This window comes from Chelonia mydas, chromosome 21 (assembly GCF_015237465.2).
Source record: "Chelonia mydas isolate rCheMyd1 chromosome 21, rCheMyd1.pri.v2, whole genome shotgun sequence".
NCBI lineage: Eukaryota > Metazoa > Chordata > Testudines > Cheloniidae > Chelonia > Chelonia mydas.
The window spans coordinates 7,795,936-7,810,428 of record NC_051261.2 but is presented as its reverse complement, the minus strand read 5'-3'; the positions used below and the strand labels follow the sequence as shown (position 1 = coordinate 7,810,428).

The 14,493-nt window shown below is 45.5% G+C and overlaps 1 protein-coding gene across 11 annotated transcripts in view; it reads left to right on the top strand.

Moving 5' to 3' along the window:
* Positions 1-14,493, top strand: part of MDM4 (MDM4 regulator of p53) — a 92,406-nt gene that overhangs the window by 26,933 nt on the left and 50,980 nt on the right. For 3 of the 11 annotated variants that reach the window (XM_007065119.4, XM_027827453.2, XM_043533583.1), the window contains exon 11: positions 424-6,729. The exons of the other annotated variants lie outside the window; for them this stretch is intronic. In XM_007065119.4, the coding sequence (XP_007065181.1) occupies positions 424-984 (561 nt within the window). In that variant the 3' untranslated portion in view covers positions 985-6,729. Of the gene's footprint in view, positions 1-423; positions 6,730-14,493 lie in introns of those variants that run through there. 11 annotated transcript variants of the gene reach the window in all.

Sequence of the window (14,493 nt, the reverse complement as noted above, 5' to 3'; positions counted from 1 at the left end):
GTACTCAAGTAAGCCACTATCAATTGTGTAGATCCAGTAGATGCTAAATAATTAATGATTCTGAGAAATACACTTCTAACCAATTCAAGGAGCTATTTACCCTTGAATTTAGAGTGGGGCACTTAAATTTCAATAAACTGCACAGAATGAGAACTTTACTTTCCTCCAAAGATATGAAGGTTGAGAGGTGGGAAAAGACAAAGTAAACTCTTAAGCAGAGGGCGTGAGTCTGTCGGTGTTATGAGCATGGTGAAATGTTTGTTAGGCTCTCTAAGTTGCCACTGTGTATCATGCATCTGGGAGCCTTGACACACTGCCATTTTTGATGACTCTTCTTTGCTGCTTCCCGCACATAAAGGAAAGCAGCCTTAGCAAGAATGCACTGACTTGCTCTTGTTTTTGTCTACTCCGTTCATTCTTCAGGACTGCTGGCAATGCACCAAATGCAAGAAGTTTAACTCTCCAGTCAAACGGTACTGTTACCGCTGTTGGGCCTTACGGAAGGACTGGTACTCTGATTGCCCCAAACTAGCTCATTCTCTCTCTCTGTCCACCATTGATACTATTCAAGGCAAAAAGGATGATGAGGGAATCGATGTCCCAGACTGCAGAAGGACCGTGTCTGCTCCAGTTTGCCGACCCAAAGATCTGTACACAGAGGAATGCGAGTCACATGTAGACCCTGGCAGCTCCATGGAGTCCCTGGGTTTGGCAGAAGAATGCAAGGGCAAGGACCAGGAGCCACAGATGCATTTTGGTGAACACAAAAAGGAGGAAAAAGTAGAATGCCAAGAGAATATAAAAAATTTGTTGAATCCCTGCCTTCTATGCCAGAAGAGGCCGCGGGATGGGAATATTGTCCATGGAAGGTCTGCTCACCTAGTGGCTTGCTTCAAATGTGCAAAAATGTTGAAGAAAGGGAGATTGCCATGTCCAGTGTGCAAGAAACAGATCCAGATGGTGATCAGAATCTTCATGGGATAGCGTGCTGCTGCAAGGTGCTTCAGGGATTTAAATGGTCGCTTGTCAGGGTACAGCTGCCACAAGGTTTACGTTGGTGTCTATGGTGCTGCACGGGAGGCTAACCACGTAACTCAGCTAAAGAACAGGGGTCCCAAACTGACAAAGGAAGTTGCGGAATCCCAGTAATGAAATTAAACAATATTCAGTTTTTAGTGTCAGTTTACGTTCCTGGGGCCTGACTGATCTGTCCCGGGTTTTAGAATTTCTAAATCCTTTACTTTCCAAGGTCTAGAGATGATGATTTCACCCGGATGGTCTTGTTTTCATAACTGATCCTTGCAGAAGCCAGATGGTTAATGAATAAGTATGTAACTCTGGTTGGTTGTATGCTCTGCAGTAAGCTAAACTCTGTGCAGTGCCTGAAAATAGAAAACACAGGGCGGGAAGAGCGTGTGTCTGTGTGTACCTGTATGTAGGCTGAATTCTCCAAGGATCAGTTCTCAGAAGAGTAATGGTAAACGGGGGTTACAAGACTTCTGACTCTCTGCAGTATTTTGTAAGATCAGGTTGAGAGACTCCCCAAAATCCTTAATGAAAAACAAACCTCCCCAGCTTTTAATCAATATGTAAACCACCCTGTATGATTTAGCAATCATGCAACAGCAAGGTGTCATGTCTTGCTTTCTTACTGGATCCCTTTTAATTAAGGTATAGAGTTGGGGGCCAGTTCCTTGGCTGCTGTCAATCGGCATAGCTCAGTCAACTCCATGCTAATTGACACCAGCTGAGGACTTGGCCCTTAGGTGAGGTGTGCGCTTGCAGCAGTTGTGCGTGTATATATGAGCATTCTAATGCTCATAATTAGCTCCTCACACCAACAGCTGTTTTAACTGCATACCTGCCTTTTTTAAGCTGGCTGATCGTTTGAGAAGTGTCTCTATTTAAAGTGCTGGAGAGATTTACTAATGACTAATGTGCAATTTTGAAAAATAAGGTCGTCTTAGTATGCCACCTGACAGCTGGTTTATCTAAGGAACTCTGTTGTGTGGTGTTGGTCACATTTGGACCCTCTTAAATTTGATGAAGTTTCTTACAGGTTTTAACGCTTCTCAGAATCCTTCTGCAGTATTCTTATCTGCACAGTGCAATAGAGGGTCCATCGGCCATTAGAACTCAGCTAGAATTTGTAGTTTTAAACTGTTGTTAAATTCTTTCTTAAAGAGCACATCCTAGTATCTGCCCAGATCTTTCTCAACCCCCATCTGCAGGAAGGAGCTCCAGGGGTTGGAAATCTGTGAAGACTGCCTCAAGGAGAGCATCCTCTATTGTCCCTTGTGGAGGTTGGTCAGGGTTTGCCCACATGGAGATGGCTGTGGGGTGCCTGTCCTCAAGCCTGGAGGATCTGTAGAGGAACAGGGCCATTCACATTCCACTGGACCCAAACTACCGGAGACTCCCGCCTGCAGCCACAGCTACCCTGGGGACCCCTTAGGGTTTGAGTAACTTCCACTGTGCAGGTGGAGAATCACTGTGCAGCACAGACCTCGGACCATGTGCAGAGGCATCTACAGGATGCAAAGGGAAGAGACTGTGCTATGGAAGCACACGATCTTACCAAGTGCAGGGTCTCCTTCAGGTTAGATCATTCCCCAATAGATCTATGCATATCAGTTGGCTGTAAAGCAGGTATATAGCCCTTCTCCTGCTGCACTTTCCCTTCTCTCCTGCAGAGCCAGAGCCACAAATACAGCTCACTATGTAGAGTGAATTTACTTACCCCCATCCCTCCTCAAAACACACACTCCTTTTAGCACCTTTGTTTTATTTCCTACTTATTTTAAATAAATAAAAACCTAGAAAAATAAAGATGGCCAACACCTGTTAGGTCCCATTTAGCCCAGCACTCCTTGGCCATCACAGGTTTGCTCTCAACAATCTGTTATCCAAGGCTTTGTCCAGGCCTGTTTAAAATAACTCTAGGGTGGACTCTGCCACTTCTCTGTTTTAAATACCAAGAAATGTGCATTCGATGTAGCGTCTCAATACACTGGGAAGCCATAGTTCTGTGTCCATAGAATACACATTGAAGGGCAGCGTCTTCTGCTGTGAAGACTATGCTCTCCCCCTAAGAGGTGGATTATTTGATCTAGCAGGTGTTTACCCTCTAACTGTTAAGATCCACATACCTGCCTTCTGCTGTAAAGTGTCTATCCAGTGCAAGTTGGGTGGGGATTCCTATTACTTGGGCCACCTAGACTGCCCTGTCTCTAGCATGTGGTTTGGGGAAGATTTTGCCTCCCCCTTCTGAACCATCACTGCCAGTCATTGCAGCTTGAGCTATACATCATAGCCTTATTGCCCAGAGTTACTGAGGGTGTACAGTTCAGCTGGGCCTGAAGAGCTGCGGGAGGCTTTACATATTCACAAAGAACTGTAGTTTCCTCTCTAGCGACATTCCTTTTTGATCTAGTATTTTTATTGTAGTCTGTCTAACTCCCTTCATCTCCCTGGTAGAGAGACAAAGCAGGTACAGGCCCCCCACAAGGTTCCTTAGAGCAGCGCTTAGCGCACTGCTGCTGAAGCAGCTCTGTCTCCAAAGTTTCAAATGGGAAGGGAAGAGAGAATATATAGCATTGATTGATCAGTACCCTCTTAGCTATGTTGTATGCAGAGAGGGCAGTGGCTCTCCTCTGGTTTAATCTTGACCTTGGGAGGAGGAGAGGGGAACGGATCTCTTTTCCATGGTTACAATCCAGGCTTTTCCTCTCTCGCTGTTGATTTGTGGCTTTTAGTTAGAAAGTGCTTCTACTTGGCATAGACTGACCAGCGCAGCGCCAGTACTGGATGTACTAGCTGACTAGCAGTGCATCGGGAGCTATGAGTGAGCAAGTCTAAGCAGAAATGGGAACCATTCCATGCCACTAAATACTTGATACTCTTTCAGGTGGTTCGCAAAGCAACTTTTTCCTTCCTTTTTTCACTCCCTCTCAAGTCAAAAACCCAGTCTTTACCATGTGTTCAACCCGTTCGTAACAAGCCAGCCGTGCGTCTGCATCTGCCGGGGAAGGTCACAAAACCCAGCAGCACCAAAACCACGTTGAGCTTATTCTTCTTCTGTAGGGACATCGGAGGAGATGGGATGTTGGTATCAGAGCTATCACTGCCAAAAGCACACCAAACCTGTTGGTGATTCTGCCGCTGTATTGACTTGATGTTGTTTTACTGTGTGATGATTACTGTGTCTGTTTTTGTTTGCTGTACATGTACAAATGGCATGAGTTTTGTTTTTAAATCACAAGTTAAGCTGCAGTGCACCAAATTGCAGTTTCACAATATTGTTTTGCAAACAGGCCAGATCACCGACTGGTGTAAATCAGCGTAGCTCTAGTGAAGTCAGTGGCGTTATGCTGACTTACACCGTTGGGGGTTCTGGCCCCATATCTGAAGCACACTTGTTACTGTCTTGCTGAAGGGTCACTAAAATGAAGCTGACGCACCTTTGCCTTCCTTTGGGCCATTGTAGATTCAGCAGGGTTTCCTTACAATAGTATAGAAGTGGGAACTGTTGGTTACCAGCTAGCTGCCTTCCCTTTCTTTGGATGTTCGTGCGCTCGGCAAGGTGGATGCTTGGACGTAAACCTGAAAGCACATCTTCTGGACACTGTGAATTTTGTTTGCCCGGGTGCCTCGAAAAAAGTGCATTTTGTTAAGAGTTCTGTTTGAATAGTTTTCAGACCCAACATGTTGTGAAGTGTGTAGTCCATGTTGATCAAAAAAGCCTGAAAGTACAATGTATTGGGTCAGGTAGGGATATAATATCCTTACTGAAACCCTATTAAGATGTGTAATGTATACAAAGCTTGAGATACTTGCCTCTACTCAGTGGCTAAGAGTTATAAGGAGTCTAAGCGGAAATCCCCTTGTGTCAAAGGAAAGCCACAATGAACATTAGACAGTTTGGAGATTTATTTTTATTATGTAGCAAATATAAAAGTGGTATTTCAGAAGCATCAGCTTCTTTTTCTTACCAGTATAACTATCTTGCTTAAGGATATGATTTTTCCCCCCTGAAGTAGTTATACTGGTGTAATGCCTAGTGTCGATGCAGGTATACCAGTATAAAGGTACCGTAGCCCGATGTAGCTTATTCCCCTTTCCATAGATGCTTACACCAGTGTAACGGTGTCTACACTAGGGGTACATCTTCACTACCAACGTCAAAGTGCTGCCGCAGCAGTGCTTTGACGTGGCTGTGTAGTCGTGGCACCAGCGCTGGGAGAGAGAAGAACCCACCCCCACGAGGGGAGTAGCTACCAGGGCTCCCAGCGCTGGGGCACTGTCTACACTGCCACGTTACAGCGCTGAAACCTGCAGCACTCAGGGAGGTGTCTTTTCACACCCCTGAGCGAGAAAGTTTCAGCGCTGTAAAGTGGCCATGTAGACAAGGCCTAAGAGGGTTGTATAGCTATATGTCTTAATAGTTAGAGTGGTACAACCTTTCTGTATAGACAAGCCCTAATTCAATCAGAGCTGCCGTTTTATTGACATTTCCCAACAGGAAGTTTGTTCTCATGCCTTAGTTGCAGAGACAGGACCCAAAGTATTTCAGTAAAATACCTAGCTCTTGTATAGCTCTTTTGATCTGTAGATCTCAATGCGCGTTACAAATGAAGTCAGCATTTTACAGATGGGAAGCTAATACAGGCACCAGAAAGTTAGCCGCCTAAATCCAGAATTAGGCACCTTAAATCAGTGCCCTGATTTTTCGGAGCAGCTGAACACCTGGATCTCTTGTTCACTTGAGTGTCAGTTGTGAGCTACTCAACATCTCTGAAATTCTGACTGTTTATAGCGGTGCCCCCTTTTGGAGCCCAGGTTGGAAAGTGTTGGCCAGGGAGGATAGCTGAACGTATGAGAAGCAGTACAGTTGCCTGAGGTCCTGTTACTAAAAAATAATTGGTGAATGTTACGCATGTTAAATGACTGTTAATACATTTTAAAATAACACAACTGCTTTGAAAATGACTCCTGCTTCCATACATCCCCTGTGTCCCAAATGGTCATTCAGCTTTCAAGGTGGCAGCTTCCTCGTTCATTCTTAACTCTTTGTATTCAGACAGTTTACAAATTATTTGTGTTGACCTTTCTCTCTAATAATATAGGGTGACCAGATGTCCTGATTTTACAGGGTCAGTCCTGATATTTCGGGCTTTTTCTTATGTAGGCATGTATTACCCCCCACCCGCTGTCCTGATTTTTCACATTTGCTGTCTGGTCACCCTGTAAGAATACTTAATAAAGTGCTATAAGAGCTAAGGTGCTGTGCAAGCAGGAATCCTTCCAACACCCCTGTGTACCTATCTGAGAAGGTGCTTGAAGATGTCTGAAATATTGTGTAGGTAGCAGGAATGTTTTATGCTCTTGAATAACAATAGAAAGACCAATTCCCTTCCACAAAAGGTAATTTCTTAGTAAATCCCCTAAGCACCCTTCCCCTGTTTTGCACCTAAATATATTTTCATCCAGGAAAAGTGAAATATCTATGGAATACATGCTCCCTACTTGTAACATAAAGCTCACCAAAATACTTCTATTTATATTTGCACTATTTTACAATGCTTTGATTGGAGTAAATTCATGACTTGTTTGTTTCCCATGCAAAATATAATTGACATTTGAAATCTTGTGATAGGGTAACTTAGAAGGTTTAGTTTTTAATTTGTACTGTGTTTCGGCAAAGCTTAAATAAAACCTTTGTTACCAGTATAGCAGCCCCATTTATTTCACTTTGTGTGTGTACATGTGCAGCTTAACAGATCAATAAGAAATCCTCTGCAGCTCAAGACCTTCTTTCATATGAGTAACTTATTTGCTTGTGACTGTAGGAGACTGAATGAGAAGATCTTGGAAACAATTGGACTGGACTAGAGCAAAGTATAGAAAAAGTACCCTGAGACTTTCTATTGCCTTGTATGGTACAGAGTACCATTTAGATAACTGAGGTGATTATGGCTGGTTAGGGCAGGAGGTATGGGCCAGATTCACATCTCAAATTGGTAATTTTGTTGAATACTGTGGGGTTAGACCAGATCTATAGCAGTGTAACTCAGATCAGAGTCTGGTCCCGAACCTTCTGTGACAGAATGGAATGGGGAGAGAGTGTTGCCTAACCTGAGATGTTAGGAGTGCTGTCCCTTTGTAAATGGGTGGGCATGGAGGAAGCTTAGGTATCTGAAAAGAAACGTACTCCTCTATAGAACATGGCAATGTAAATTTCACCTAACTAGGTATCGGGAGCCGCTTGCTAGAGCTACTCAGTCATAGTGTTAGGAAATCTCAGCTTCCAGCTGTGCAGCAAAGCTGGCATCACTGAGGTACATGGGTATGTACTTGTGGAGTGTTTACATTGGCATGAGTAAAATTTAACTGTTTGTGGGACATGCAGTCCACTTGATTAGGGTTATCTCCTATTCCTGTGAGTGTCACTCGGTAAAACGATAAAGACACTGGTAGCTGTAATGTGGGTTTAGTAGAGAGACAAGGGAGTGGTGAGGTAACATTTTATTGGACCACCTTCTGTTGGGGAGAGAGACAAGCTTTCAAAAAGAGCTTGTGTAGCTCGAAAGCTTCTCTCTCAACAACAGAAGTTGGTCCAATAAAAGATGTTACCCCCCCTTGTCTTTCTAATAACCTGGCATGGACACGGCTATAACAGCACCACTGTGCTTTTATTGTGACATGATTATGATTTGTGGTAGAATCCCTGCTGTACTTTTCCAAACATTCAGGAAAAGACAGTCGCTGTTGGAGGAGCTCAGTCTAAGTACAGGCAAACAGGTGTCAGGGAAGGGGAAAAGCAAGAGGGACTCTACACAAATTAACCAGATGCATTAGATAGATATAAAATATTCTCAACTACATGTGTTATATGTGTCAGAAACTCATGGGGGTGATTTATCACTAGTCACTGGCCCAGAAGGAGATGCAGCTTCATAATAAACACCAGATGGAATGCTCCCTAAGAAAAATAAATGCAACTGGTGTTGGTGAAAGGTGGCGGAATAAAAGAACTGGAGACTGAGTTCTTTAGCCATAGCACAAGTATGGGGCAGTGGAAGCTTGCCCACATCATACCGTGCTCTGTCCTCTCTTAAAAGGACCACTTCCTGGGGGTAAAATTATTGTTCAGATGCCACACTGCCATTTAGTCATTGACCGTTGCCAGGAAGGGAGCTCTGCAGTGATGCTTCCCTAGCGAATACTTGTTGGTTAACAACTGGGCTATGACCACCAACCATTTCAGATGCCAAACAGCTGTCGGAGAGCAGTAATTGTGATCACAAACCAGCGATTTACATGGGAGACCCTCCGGATCTCCATACTCAATCCACTTGCATGGTCTTCTACCTAAGGCAGCTTTTTCTGCACTCTGCCAAGAATTTCATAAGCCTGGGCTTGCAGCGTAAAGCAGGACCTTCAGTGGGAAGATAAAAACCCAAGCTCTGCAGGGGGCCTTCCTGCCTATCTCCGGAGGACTCCTCACAGCCCCATGTGCATGTCTGGTCAAGAGAAATTGTCATTTTACAGGGTGGCAGAAACTTCTCAGATCTTTCTTACATGCCCCCCCTGCACACGCTCCCCCCGCAGCATTGCTGGCACCTGCACACAGAGGGTGGGACGCTGCTCTTACCCTGTATGCAGAGCTGCCGTTGACATTTCTGCATGCGGCTTCCGCTCGGTGTGTGATAAAAGAGAATGGACCCATCCTTACGTAGAATTGCCCTTCCCATCTGCTATTGCTTCTGCACCTCTCTTCGCCAGGCGAATCACATTGGACAACTAACCACTTCTCCTGTGTGCCTGCGTCGTGTTCTCTTGCCCGTTCACTCTGCCATTGCTGTGGACCCTACACACCTGCCACCAGTGGCCTCTGTCACTTGTAAACAATACCCTGAATAGTCCTGAGCGTACCTGGTTCCCCTAGCTCCATCAGCTTTCCCTGACGAGGAGCTGTGCAGCAGCACACTCGCCTCGTGTCTACAGCTGTCCAGATGTTTAGAGCAGCCTGGCCAGAGGCAGGTAGAATCGATTTCAGAGAACTTGTGTCAATTCTGTTCCCCATAAGCTGTGTTCTGCTGGTGAGATTTCCCTTCCCCTTCTCTACCTGCCCCTGGTTGAATAGCAGCTGTCTGTCACCAGAGAGCCCCACGGGGAAAACAAATCTTCTGTTTAAAATGAAGCTAGAAAATGTATTAGAGCGAAATGGAATTGTTCACCTCTCCATCTGACTTCTGGAGAGGAGGACTTGTCAAGTAGATACATCCAGTTCCTGTCAATGTGCTCACATCCTGTTAAGAGCAGCCGAACAACTGGCATCTGATCCTCTTTACAGACAGGGCCATGATACTTTCCTTTTGGGAGAGGTTGCTATTTGGCATTTTAGCAAACGAGAAGGGGAGCTTTTCTTGCATAGTGTGGTGTAGCACGTCAAGGACTGGGACTCGGGAGACCTCAGTCCAATTCCTGCATCTGCTTCTGCTCTGTGCCTCTTGCTTACCCTCCCATCCTTTGTCGATCTTGTCTGTTTACATTGCAAGCTCTTTGGGGAAAGAAACTGTGTTGTACTATACCTGTGTACAGTACCTGGCACAAAGTGTCCCTGATCAGTTTTGGACCCTCTAATTTAATACAAATAACGATTCACAGCAGCGGCGTCGTGCAGGAAAGCTCACTTAAAACTGGTGGAAACCTGCTTTTAGATACATTGGTGAAAAGCCAGTCGCTCCATTGCAGTCAGTGGATTTGCTCCTGATCACCACTGGCACTGTCTGTCCCAGACTATTGTTGAAAAGGCACATGCTGACACGATGCATGCACTGCTACCCACTCAGCAATTTATAATGCCATTGAAAGCTGACCTCAAGCCTCTTTCTCTGCACTGACACTCAAGTGTTTCCAAGCCCTTGTAAGCTTACACCAGCTTGTGCTTCTTACAGCCGGATCCTCCACTCAGTGAAACGGGTGGCAAAACTCCCGTTGCTCTTCATGGGCGCCTTTAGCTGCTTTCTGCTCTTTCATACAGGTATATAGATAGGTCAATGCAGTGCAGAGTCTAGGTTCTCCCTTGTCTTTGGACTGACTACTGCTGCAGGAAAGCTGGCTGGCTGGCATGCCAGGTTGAAGCGAACTGGGGAGGGGACCGTGCTACAGCCCTATCGCAATCTCCACCATGGAAGTCTCCAGAGGAAAGCAGGCGGGAAAGGGAAGGAAGAGACTGCGTGGGACTCTCCTTTCCCCAGTTTACTGACTCCCCCTCCAAAGCAGGGACGAGATGTGGATGAGAAAGGCCATCACTCCCTGTGTCTCACCTACCCAGGAAAGGTGACCAATGCTTTGAGACCTGAAAGCCCCCAAATTTTGATTTTGTTTCCAAAACAACAACAAGACCTAAGTTCAATAGGAATGTTTTGTTTAATTCTAATTAATTTAGTTATAGGGGTGGGATTTAAATCTTTCCCAGCAGAATTTGCAACCCCTACATTAAAAGTAAGTAAACAAAAGCAGCTATTATTTGTATTGTGGTAGCACCCAGAGAACTCAGCTGAGCTCAGGCTCCGTTGTGCTGGGCACTGCACAGACACGTAGTAAGAGACCGTCCCTGCCCTGAAGAGCTTGCACGCTAATCAGACAAGACAGGCAGAGTTGGCACAGAGAGATTAAGTGACTTGTCTAAAGTCACACCAACAGTCTGTGGCAGAGCCAGGAATCAAATACCTAGATGACGGTGCACTGGACTGGGGCTCAGATCTGTTCCTGGCCCTGCCAAGGGCATGCTGTGTTACTTTGGGCAAGTCATTTACCCTCTGTGCCTCGGTTTCCCCTGTAAAATGGGGATGATGATACTCCTTTGGAAAGCATTTGAGTTCTGATGAAAAGCGTGGTATAAAAGCTAGGCATTACTATTTGCTAAATCCTAATCCACAACCTTAATCACAAAACCATCCTGGCTTTCTAGCCTAAAAGAAAAATTGACTAATCTGTTTTCAGTGGCCAGCTGGAGTGAAATGTGAACACCCTGCTGTAATAATGCAGTCTACACTAGATTTTTAGAACAATTGCAATAAGGTGAGGTGAGGCTGACTTGAGGATGGTTTCAGAATCCAGCTTTTGATGCAATGAGCTGAAAATTCCCCTTCAGATGTTAGTATTTGACCACGGGAAGATTTCCTTCAGCTGCTAAAGAGAAGCCTAGATTAACCTTCCGTTTGGTGTTGGAGCATAACTGTATCCCAGCAGCATTTTCATAAAGATTTGGGATGCCCAACGTGTGGCTAACTTCTGTAACAGCAGCAGGTGCTGAAAGCTAATCAGCTGGCCAACTCCCAACAAGTAATGTCTATTTATCTGACAGGGTAGACTCAGGGATGAGCAAGGGTGGTGGTGTGCATTTAGTTTTGATGTTAAAAATTAAACAAATGTAGTGTGGCCTTCAGGATCCTGGCAGGTTTCTAAGGTGTCACTCAATTTTGCAAGGTTTGAGGCCAAATTCCAAGTCTGAGTATGGTCTTGGGATTAAGGTACTGAACTGGGATTTGGGTATAATTCCCAGCTCTGCTACAGACTTCCTGTCTGAGCTTGGGCAAGTTGCTTTGGCCAATATTTTCAGGATGGCTGAAGAACCACAGCTGGAGCCACATTTTCAAAAGAAAACATCACTGTGAGTGCTGGGCAGGTCTGACAATCTGGCTTTCATTTAGGTGCCTGAATGGGAACTGAGCTCTTTTTGAAAATTGGGCCACAATTGCAGCTGGTGAGCCCTTGAAAATCTGGCCTTTACACTCTCTGGGGCAGGATCTCAGTTCACTCCTCTGGAAAACGGAGATCATTTTTCCTTTATCCTGCCAATAATAAGCTCTTTAGGGCAGGGACTGTCTCTTATTATGTTCGTTTACAATGCCTACTGTAACCCAGTCCTGCTCTCAGTTGGAGCAACTAGGTACTGCAATAGAAATACATAACTCCATTGTGCCTGCTTGCTCCATGCTTGAATGTTCTTTTGAGTTTCCCAGTTTTCGGGCATTCATTGCAATCGATCAAGTCCAGTTGCAAGGCCATGCAGCTCTCCAGTGGTTTAAGTAAACAGTGGGTGTGGCACAGAGGGCAAGGGACGTGTTCAGTGACCAAATGCTTCAGGTTAGCAAAATGCACTTCTGAAAACTTCTGCCTCCCATTGTATTTCATGCTCCCTGCTGGCAGCTCCAATGACAGCTGTGTGGTTGATGTTGGCACCACCCCTCTCTGCATTTCTCTGGGTTCTGGTGTCCGCAAAACACCCCATTTTAGAACTAAAGTAATTTACTAACTGCACTGAAGTCTATGGGTGATGTTTACATTTGCATTAACGGACAGCAAATCTCCCTGTAGATGCTGAAACAAGAGAGGAAGGTTGTTGTGTTTGTCTAATCTTAGCCTGCAACACAAACCCAGATCCCAAACAATGCCAGAGCCAGGCACCCTTAGGAATAGAAGCTGAAGCAGCACAATTGCTTAGGGTTTTAGCAGCGGGCTGGAAGGTGCAACCAGCAAAAAATGAGGTACAACAGTTTGCTGCCCTAGTGACATGCTAATTGGAGATCGGTTAGTTTATAGCACTCTCCTTTCTATCACAGGCCCATCCCCACTGACCTTTTCTAATCCACCGGTGAAGGATTTTAATTGTAGCCAAAGCCCCAGGCAAAAATTGTCTCCTGCAATACACTTGGTGGGAAGCTGCAAGCTGATATTATTGTTTGTATTCCAGTGACCCCCAAGTGAGATCAGGTCCCATTGTGCTGGGCGCTGTCAGACACACAGTCCCCACCCCAAAGAGTTTAAAAGAGAAACAGAAAAGACAGCCAGAGGAGGGACTATTATTAGTCCTTGCATTTTTTGGGTCTTCATTACAAGCCAAATTCTGTAGTTCTTAGCCAAAGTGCCACTGAATTCAATTATGACTACTGCTATTACCAGCAGAGATCAGGGCCCTGTGGTGCTAGGTGCTGTACTGCTTCCAGCAGGGGACAAGAACGTCTGAGGAGCAGCGGGGGGTGGAGGGGGGGAAATAAACTCAGACGTTCTTGTCAGCTGCTGAAAATGGCCCACCTTGATTATCACTACAAAAGGTCGTCCCCTCTGTCTCCCCCCCCCCGCTCCCCTGCTGGTAATAGCTCACCTTAAGTGATCACTCTCGTTACAGTGTGTATGGTAACACTCATTGTTTCATGTTCTCTGTGTATATAAATCTCTCCGCTGTATTTTCCACTGAATGCATCCGATGAAGTGAGCTGTAGCTCACGAAAGCTTATGCTCAAATAAACTGGGTAGTCTCTAAGGTGCCACAAGTACTCCTTTTCTTATATCGCTATGCTCCTTGGAGTCTCAAGGGCAAGGTTTCCGGGGTATAAGCAAGAGGTCCCCAGTGTTTAGCCTGGGTTAGCCCAAAGGAATACATAGAGCTTGTTTATTACAGAAACCTCTGTTACCTTTTGAAACTTACGACTAACTCATCTGTGTGTGTGTTTGTTTATCTGCTTTAACCTTGTAAATAACATTCTTATTTCCTTTTCTTAGTTCATAAATCTTTAGCTAGTTTGTTATAGGATTGGCTACAAGCATTGTCTTTGGTGTGAGATTGAGGGTTTGTGCCCTGCCTCTTAGCAGTCTGCCCTGAGGTTGGTCCTCACAGTCTTAAGCCAGGACAAGGTGGCTTGACAGTGATGAAGGAGCAAAGGGTGACTCTGAGGCAGTCCGGAAAGTGAGACCCCGTCACTCCCACTCTCCTTTCCCTTGACAATTGCAAGCTACCCCTCCTGGTTTCCAAAACTTCCCCTGCTCTGTCTCTAGGGGTGGAGCCGAGAGCTGGAGTCATACTGCAGTCTCACGGATTTCAGTGGACACTCCAGGCCCTTGCTGCTAGCAGGGCAATCCCCAGGTGCCCCCTAACTTGTCCTCAGTCTCCTCGTCTAACTCTTACCTCCCAGCAGCAGCTCTTAGGGAATCAGTTTATTCCTGTCTTTGCTGGCAGCAGGATGTTTTATTTATCTCCTCCGTGACTTTATCAGGATTGAATGTTGTACAGGTGCCACGTTCATCCATCTTCTCCCCCTCCGATCTCGGTAGTGTAATGACTGTGTCCAGATTAAATATTTACCATCTCGTCTGTACTCACTCGCTTCCCTGTTCCCTTCCTCTTTTAATTAAAGATTTACGACGTGGGCATTGGGACTTCTTCTGGACCTTCAAACCAGCCTCCCTTGTTAGTTTTTTTTAAGTGCTTTGTTATCCTAGCTCTGGCGGAGCAATCTGTAAATTAGGTCTGAAAAACACACACACCTATACCGCCTTGATAAATCAGTGCAGCGCTGCGGCAGGGAGTGTTTGGATAACGCCTAGCAGCAGCCGCGGTGTGCTGCCAAGACAGGGATCCTAGCATGGGTCTGGGGTGGGGCTTTGCTTTCCATAACACACATCTCTCTGTGATTCCAGCTGGGG